The sequence below is a fragment of the Physeter macrocephalus genome, chromosome 14 (assembly GCF_002837175.3).
Source record: "Physeter macrocephalus isolate SW-GA chromosome 14, ASM283717v5, whole genome shotgun sequence".
Taxonomy (NCBI): domain Eukaryota; kingdom Metazoa; phylum Chordata; class Mammalia; order Artiodactyla; family Physeteridae; genus Physeter; species Physeter macrocephalus.
Genome location: NC_041227.1, coordinates 53411478 through 53420397, shown reverse-complemented (window position 1 = coordinate 53420397; position 8920 = coordinate 53411478). Strand labels below are relative to the sequence as shown.

Here is an 8920-nt window from a genome sequence, read left to right as displayed (position 1 = left end):
GCACAGGCTCCAGACGCGCAGGCTCAGCGGCCATGGCTCACGGGCCTAGCCGCTCCGCGGCATGTGGGATCCTCCCGGACCGGGGCACATACCCGTGTCCCCTGCATCGGCAGGCGGACTCTCAACCACTGCGCCACCAGGGAAGCCCCGGTAGCAACCTTTTAACTGGTACTTTAAGGATCTAGAAAACACCTGGAATGGGGGACACACCCACCTACGCCAGCATTCCTGAGGATTCTAGCACATTCTATAAGCCTATGCCAACTGAGAGATAACAACATATTGGAGAATCCTATGTAAAACAATAGAGTAATAATAGCAAATGCCACTTCTGGGGAAAGCAAAGCCTGTGCAGCAGAAAGCACCCTCTCCCCCACAGACTTCAGTCTGTCACAGTGTAGACATGGGGGCTCCCTGAGGAGGAGATACGGAGGAAGCAGCCCCTGAAATTATCCCTTTAAAAGCACAGTTGTTGGGACACCTCGGCAGAGAGGAAACCTAAATACATCAGAGATGAGACCGAAAACAGAAAAACTACACAAAGCACTGAGACTAACCCCCTAAATCAGGATGATGGGTAAATCTTAACTCTCACATCCCACTCTAGATTACCTATCGTTGATCTTGATATTTTGGTCCGTCTGAGGGTCATACATAAATCGCATCAGTTGTAGGTGTAACACTGGTGGCAATGTTAGGAATTTCACACCTTTCTCTGCTTCCTGAACATTGAAAAAGAAGCACAGGTTTAGTTTACCTCTACATATTTCTCAAAGCAACAAAAGCAACAGCGTTTCACAGCAAGGGTGGAACACGTTGGGAACTTCTGGTGGGGAGACGGGCACAGGGTGGCTTTAAATGTTCTGTGTGTGGGATTTCCTCTTAGTTTGCATTATACTCTATCTTGATGTCCAGCGACAGGGGAACAGCGAAGTAAATTACGGCTCGGTCACTTGCTGCCCTATTAACACAGTCATTAAACACTACGAAAATTCCGGAGAAGCAAAGGAAATCAAATGGGAAAGCAGAGGACTATGATTATGTGCATGAGGTATATGCCTATGGACACCGGAACAGAACACGACAAGCATGGTCTGGGTTGGGAGAACTGCCCGTGACTGCCGTCCCTCCCCGCGAGCACGGTCAGTGCTGACCGTTCACTCCTGCTTCTGAAGACCCCTCCGACCCGGTATCAGCAAGGCCCTCTGACCACCGTCATAGCCTCTGCCCAGGCGTCACCAGCCTCTGGGCCAAAGGACAGCCCCCAACAAGGCCTCTGGGGGAGAGGCCCAGCCTCACTCCTCCCCCACCTCAGCCAGCTCAGTCCTCACTTAAATAAGCCTTCGCCAAAGCCAGTCACCACCAGGCCATCAGCGGCCCTCAGCACGGCTGTATTTCCTGTCTGGCCCTTCCTATGGAACTATCAACCTTACTTCCAACACTGGCTAGAACACACCCACCTGGAGGAACTGGTGTCCTAGGTGGCAATGTTCTCTGTTGTACATTAGCATGGTTAAGGGAACTGGGTAGTTCTGGGAAGAAAAACAAAAACCCAGGAACCTACTGCCACACAAAGGAATGGCATGGTTTTAGTACAACTTGAAAGAATAATAGAAGAATCCTGTTTCTCAGCCACTGTCCATTGAAAGCCTGATTCTAAAATACATATTGTTCACCCAGAGCCAAAAATATCCAGTGTGGATAAGAGCAATTCTGTGAGCTGACTCAAGTGTTTCCTAAGCAAATCCAGTGGCATGTTTGCCAAGTAACTTACTGATCTACAAATCAGTGGCCTGACCAAGCAGGAGGACAGCAGGTCTGTGACCCACGGCAAAATGGGCTCACCAGCACCATGAATTATAAATGTGTGAGCTTGGTAAACCGAGGATGGTCCAAAAAAAATCATAAATTAGTTGAGCCAGTGAGTCAAGGTTATGAGGCTGCAACACAGACCTGGAGGGCTGGACCCGTGAGGATGCTGCTGACCCACCAAGCAGCCTGACCAGGCCACAGTCCGTGCTCCTCTACCTGGCCACGCACTGTCGCTTGTTTACAACACTCACTGTTCTGCCAGAGTTCCTGCGAGACCATGTGGAAAACAAGCAGGGACACCGAGTGTGGAACAAGTAACAGAAAATGCACTCCTCGCTCTGGAAGTCAGGATCCTCAGAAAACTAACTGACACTCCACTGGGGCGGCGGGGGAGCAAACCACCACCACCAGCCAAAGCCAGAGTCCCAGTGACTAAGCAGTTCTATTTGTGACTAAGAGAAACTGAGGGAAGCTCTGGCACAGACACCAGTGAAGTAAGGGGCAGAGTCATGGATGGAATTGGCGGGGGGGGTGGGGGGGGGGTGGCCCACACGTGTCGGGTGATGGTTCTGCCTCTGGTAGCCAGGAGGCACAACACCTTCCCCACCCCTGCCTGTCTACACCAGTGACATGATCAGAGCTCTCTAACACAACGTCCAGACTGAGAAATAAAATCGTTTTGCGTTCTAAACACCAGTGGCATGTGAAAAGATACAAGTGAATGTTTAGTTCAGTTAAGCAAAAGATCTGAAAACAAAGTGGAAAGATACAGCGGGACAGTAGCACACAATCTCCAAGTTACCTGCAAGCCATGCTCCCCGGCATCATATTTATTGTCACCGTCTAGTTGTTCTACTGCCACATAATCCACAAATGATTCAAATACTTTCAAGAGAGAAAGAGAAAAAAGTCAGCCGAAGTTATCACTAAAGCTTTGATTATAACACACTCAATCAATCAATTCACGCACGCCAGGGAGGAACGTAAATAACTGTAGCTGTGAGCACAGATCTGCAAGTTCACTGATCCAGCAAAAGGTGTGAACTCTTAAGGCCACTGAGGGTGTTACATGATAACATGGAGTCAATGTTTTAATAACCTTAAGTAATGTTAAAGTACAAACTTTAACCCAAACACTTATTCTAAAGTCGGTGCAGAAAGAGAGCAGGCATGTGGGAGGCTGGGGGGTGGGGAAGAGGGGGAGTTTGCAAGGGGACACGAGCTTCTGCTGTGAGAGGGAGTAAGAGCGGAGGCTCCTGCGCACAGCACGGGGACACGGCTGATAACGCTGCCAGGTGTAAGTCAAGTTCATTGACTAGAAGGCAGTCATCCTGTCACAATACCTAAGCGTACCAAATAACCATGAGGAACACTTTAAACACCTTACGATCCTGTCACTTAAACCACAATAAAGCTGAAAAGGAAGAAGGAAGAATCCATCCATAGCCAATGGACCGGGAGGTAGAGTCTAGAAAGAGGTCTACACAGATGCGAAGGGCTCACTGCTGACAAAGGGGCAGCAGAGCACCTTTGGTCCACTCTGACCATAAGCAGAAAGAAACTATTCTGGGTGGACTGTAAATAAACAGAAAAGAGAAAACAGTAACAGGTAAGAGAATTATCTTATGACTTCAGGGCAGGTGTTCTTAGACACAAAAAGCAAAGACTGATACCCTGGATTTCACTACAGTTATGACATTCTGTTAACCAAATGAGCACACTGCAAGAGTGAAAAGGCAAGCCCCACGCTGGCGGAGAGCCCGAAACCCAGGCAAGGAGCAGCAACCACAGCCCGTGAAGAACTCGAGCGCTGTGGCCGTGAGGGAGTAACAGGAAGTGCACTCCCTCCCTTGCGCTGGGCTCCACTACAAGGCCAACAACCGTGTTCACACGCGGGACAACAGGCAGGGCAGGACGTGGCCACCGAGAGCCCTCCAAACGTCCCAGCTCACTGCCTGGACCTTCCAGGCTGCAGCGCAGGGCAGAGAAACCCTAACGGGTCCCAGAGTCTCCCTGAGACAGGGTGGGGATTTCAGAGGCCTGAGGCAGCGACCACGCGCAGGACAGAGGGCCTCAGGGAGAGCTGCGCGGGAGAGCCCCGGCGACGTGCAGAGGCTTCTCCTGTTCTCGAAGGAATCAGCTATCTCCAAATAACGAAATGTGCCCCGGAACAAAGGTTAAGAATATCCAATACCCAACAGAATAAAAATCACAACAGCTGGCATCCAATAAAAGATGACCAGACAGGCAAAGAAGCTGGAACTCACAGCCAGAAATGGAAAGTGAATCGATGGAAACAGATCCAGAAATCACGGAATTACTGGACCAGGACATCAAGTTATTACAAACTACATTCCATATGTTCAGGAAGACACCCAAATTGCCAATAAGCATTCGAAAAGGTGAAATCTCCCCGACTTCCAGGGCAATGCAAACTGAACTCAAGATAGCACCATTCTCCCACCAAAACGCCAGTCTAATTAATGACTGACAGCTCTGGAGTGGATGTGGAGCAGAAATGGATAAACTGCTGTATCTGGCTAAGCTCGACATATACACGCAGGCCCTACAAGCCAGTATTCCACTCACCGTAAATGCACCAGGGGTGGACACAAGACCGGCCAACAAGCCTCACACCTACCAGCCTCACACTGAAAACAACCCAAACACCCATCAAGGAAAGAATGGTTTCCAAACACTTGTGTTATATCCCTAAAGTGGAATACTATAAAGCAACGAAAATGACCCATCACTGCTGCTCAATATAAGGATGAAGTGCACGGAGGCAATGCTGAGAAAAAGAAAACAGAACTAGACACGTATTCTACACGATCCCATCTACGTAAGTATCACAAAACACGCAAAAGTAACCTAGGAAAGAATGTCAGCAGGCCAAACAGTGGTTTCCTCTGAGGAGGGGGAGGCAGTGACCAGGAAGGGCCACCATCTTGCTTTGCAAATGTTCTGTTTCTTGACCTGGGTGGAGTCACCAGACTGTGTTCACTCAGTACCCTCACCATTTGGGCAATTTTCTCTACACTATATTTCAATGAAAACCACTGTGTCAATGAAGCATTATACCAAAACAAATTATGAAAAGGTGGTGGTGCCATTATGTACAAAGAACTTACTATTTTTCTTTCCTTTTATACTCAGCTGGATATCATAATAATCTTCTCTTCTATCAGATCGGTAGTCTACTTCTTTACACTGGATATATGACTACAAATAAAGAAAATAAGATGGCTTAAGCATTAACCGTCAAAATATTAGCATTTTTAGAATCTTTAAAAATCACTCTTTAAAACTGGTTATCACATACCACCATCTTGCCTCTGAATAATTTAGGTATGGTGCCTTCTACACACGTGCCTTTCATCTTATTTTCCACATTATCAAGCAACTGGAAGAGAAAGTTTTGGCTTTCAGAAAATGTTATGCTTAATTAACACACAGTAATTTGAAACATGACTAGGAAATTTCAATGGTCAAAGAAATTCTAGACTATAAATATTATGACCTTTAGCATGCAATTATCAAAAACATATAAAAATCTTCTTCCTTGGTTGGATATTTACAAAAATATCTACATGCAACAGTTGAGATTAACCCTCTATACAGCCTTTGGAATGAATTAGTAATCTGTAGTGCCTTTAGAAGCATTTTTTATATTCATTTTACCTCTGTGGAAAAGCATGTAAATTGAGCACTAAACTTAACTCGTATTGGTCCACACCAAGAGATTAATGAGGTTGAGCCTGTCAACAGGATTGACTGGTTTGTCCATGGATATTTAATGAACTGGATTCAATCCAGCTAGTGCTGCAAAAAAGAAAACACACCTTGCCCAGCCAATCACCTTGAATAGCCATTTCATGTTGTGAGTGTGAGTGTGTGTATTTCTTTCATCACAACTGGAAGAGTGGGCGTCTGCTAGTGACTAGAGATGGTCTGGGGGAAGATCACCCACACAGAGGTCTGCCTCAACCAGAAGTTCTGTGCCAAGGCGGGGTCTGGGTCTTGTGCTACAGAGTAAGAACGGAAGTCACTATTCTAAAGTGAAGTGGGATCATCAGGACAGCTACTCAAGCCAATCTGTTGTTTCTTGGATTAATAACTCTGGTAATTATGCCAATTTAACAAATTAAAAGTACACTACCTATACTATTCAAATTTACATTTTCCCTCACACTTCCCTATCACATAATTTTTCAGTCTTTCTGGTTTTAAACTATAGATACATGCTGTCTTTTCTTTCTAGCCTAGTTCTGGTCCTGAACAAAGATGGGCATAACTGGAATTACAGTGATTGAAGTAGGTCTGAGGTTTTACTTGGTAACAACTTCTGACAGTGCTTCAAAATATGAAATGTAAGTAGCAAACAATTACGGCTGAAAACTCACCACTCGACAGAGCTCTTGAACATCATGTTGCATGAAGCTATCTAACGTTTCCCACCTTAGAGAGATAAAATGAATTTATATTTAAACTTCCAGATTTCAAACAAGAGTAAATTAACAAGCAACTCAGACTAAAAAACCGAACCATGTAATTAGTCATTATTCTTAAAATTTTAAGAAGATTATAATTCAAAGACAAATTGAATTTTATCCGGACACCAAAACATTCACAACTTTACCTTGTTCTGAACATCTTACTGCAAGGGGAGGTCGTGTTTGCAAGTAAATGTACAGAAACTTGGGAGACCATATGTATCCTTTCCTTGACAGGTAAACCTAAGTGGTGAACTGCTTCTCAAGCAAAATTCTAAAAGCCTCCATTTCCAAAGAGGTCAAACAAAGGACACTGATAAAATGCCCTGACATAATCAAGTGCCTGAGCTCTGCTCTCAACCCTTCACCGTCCACTAACTCAGCCCCCGAGCAGCAGAATGGACAGGTCTCCCAACACATACCCGAACGACTTGGTCAGCTTCTTTGTTCCTACGGGCTTATCACTGTGCTGTAATTCATAGAACACTCTTTGCAATGCTAAAGGGACGCTTTTGGATGAATCGTCGCCCTCTGTTGGCATCATGTACACAGCCTAAAAGAATTGAGTCAGAAATAAAAATGGAATTTTATGTGAAAGTATCATTTCTAACACCACAATGACGAAGGCAGTTGGGTAGGGCTTTTAACTATCCCCCCCAAAGGGTCAAAAGGTCTTTTAAAAATCAAGACAGTGAAAAAAGAATTTTAAAAATTACTTAAGGCTCACCATCCAATGAGAACCACTTCTATTTCATACTTCTTAGAGCAGAGCAACATTTTTTAACTTAACATGACTTTGAACAAAAGAGCTGATGAAACTTCAATGCTACTGCAATTAACCACACTCAACTATCCCCAAGGTATCATCCTATCTTGGTAATTAACGCTGCCTGGAAGAATCGTGCGAAAAGGACACGCCAGCAGACCAGCCAATGGTCCCCCCAACACCAGGAGTGTGTGCTGCCTGCGCTGCTCCCCTGATTGCATGACATTCCTAAAGTACAAGTAACTATCCTCCGTTAGATTTTATATTTTTTAGAAGTTCTAGCTATAGTAAGTGAAAAATTAAGATTCCTGACCAGGAGTTTTTCAACTAATCAATTTTAATATAAAACTTTTCAAATGTTGTGAATGACTTTCGTATTTTTTTTAAAAAGCTTTATTATTTCTAGCCCAATAAAGTCAGGTTTGTCGGCTGTGGTAAACTTTTCATCACCTAAGTTAGCTTCACAAGTGTCCGAACACTGAGGAATAGAGCTATGTATAAGCATAAAGCAGGGGCCTCCCTGAGACACGGCAAGAGACAAGTCTGGCGACGGGGCTTTGCCTGCCCCTTAATACTTGAGAGAAAAGGGTGGGTGGAAGGTTGAGGGAGAGAAACACCATCCATTTACCTTTCGTAGTTGGTTTGTGAAAAATAAAGTCTGCAGCAGGCTGTTCATGTAACAAGTCGCTCCCTGATTCTTTAAACCGACATAGCCCGTGTGCTTCTTTGAATCCCACCTACAAGATCAGTTTGAGGTTGAGGGAAAACTGCACAGGACACCTCCTTGCTTCTGCAACGTGTGTGGGCGAGGGGACTGGGGGCCAGCATCTCACTGCTCTGCACCACCACCTCCTTCCCACCATCCTGACACGGGGTGACAACGTCCGAGCACCCGCCTCCAAGTGAATAACTCGTTGCCAGGCTGGCAGTTATCACACGACTCTCTCCAGCGGTCACCAGTTTTGTCTGCTCCAGCACGTGGGCCAGTGCGAACTCAGCCCGGCACCGGAGAGGCAGCCTCCGCGCTGTCTGCTGACAGCAGCAGTGCCATCATTTACCCAGAGCAGCACTCTCAGAGAGGAGTTCAAGTCTACTTCTATCAAACTGAGTCCCAGTGTGGCTCCCCCACACACACATCGGGTCACACATGTAGTCAGCACAAGGCAGGACGGGAACAGCCGAAACCCTTCTTTTCTGTAGCGTCTCGTACACGGGAAAGGACAAGCATGCATACCGGCAGGTACAGACCTCAACTCCAAGAGCCGTTTCCCTTTACTCTGTTATACAGGTGGTTGGTTAGGAGAGAGAACAGTCTGTACCCTCTCGCCCCCAAAAGTTAACAGGAAGCAGAACAGCCCTCCCCAGCGCCATCCCCTCCCCCTCTGTGCATGGTGCAAATGTGTGACCAGTGCTAGACATTTACTGTGAGTTCAGGCCAGCAGGACTCTGATGCCGGGGGTAAGAGGTTTTTTTTAAGACTGAACCAAGATACCTGTTTTGACTGGTAAGTCTGAAAAACCCAATCTACTTTCTTAGTCAAAAGATGTATCATAAGCATAGGGGGAATGTTTTCTAAAGGAGGGGGAAAAAACCCACAAAAAGTTTAACTAGAAATACCATCTTTTTGCCCCCCACTCCTGGTATCTGAATACAATTCAAGGGTATGTTTCAAAAAGGCTACCCAAGAAAAGCCTGATTCCTCTGCTATCAGCCCAATGAATATGAAAAACTAATAAATCTTATTTGTTTTAAAATTTCCTGGGGCCACATGCAGGCCACCTTAGCCAGGACCTGGACTGAATGACTGCCCTTCTGGGCTGTCGGCTGCCCATCCCACCCGGGTCAGCCT

General features: G+C 45.9%; 1 protein-coding gene across 1 annotated transcript in view; it reads right to left on the bottom strand.

The window, feature by feature from the left end:
* Positions 1–7826, bottom strand: part of USP7 (ubiquitin specific peptidase 7) — a 20515-nt gene extending 12689 nt beyond the window's left edge. The window contains exons 1-7 of the mRNA XM_028498877.2: positions 7700–7826; positions 6728–6858; positions 6216–6270; positions 5135–5215; positions 4944–5034; positions 2615–2697; positions 613–722 (exon numbers count right to left, since the gene is read on the bottom strand). Coding sequence (XP_028354678.1) covers positions 613–722; positions 2615–2697; positions 4944–5034; positions 5135–5215; positions 6216–6270; positions 6728–6858; positions 7700–7747 — 599 coding nt within the window. The 5' untranslated portion in view covers positions 7748–7826. The remainder of the gene's footprint in view (positions 1–612; positions 723–2614; positions 2698–4943; positions 5035–5134; positions 5216–6215; positions 6271–6727; positions 6859–7699) is intronic.
* Positions 7827–8920: the final 1094 nt, after the last annotated feature.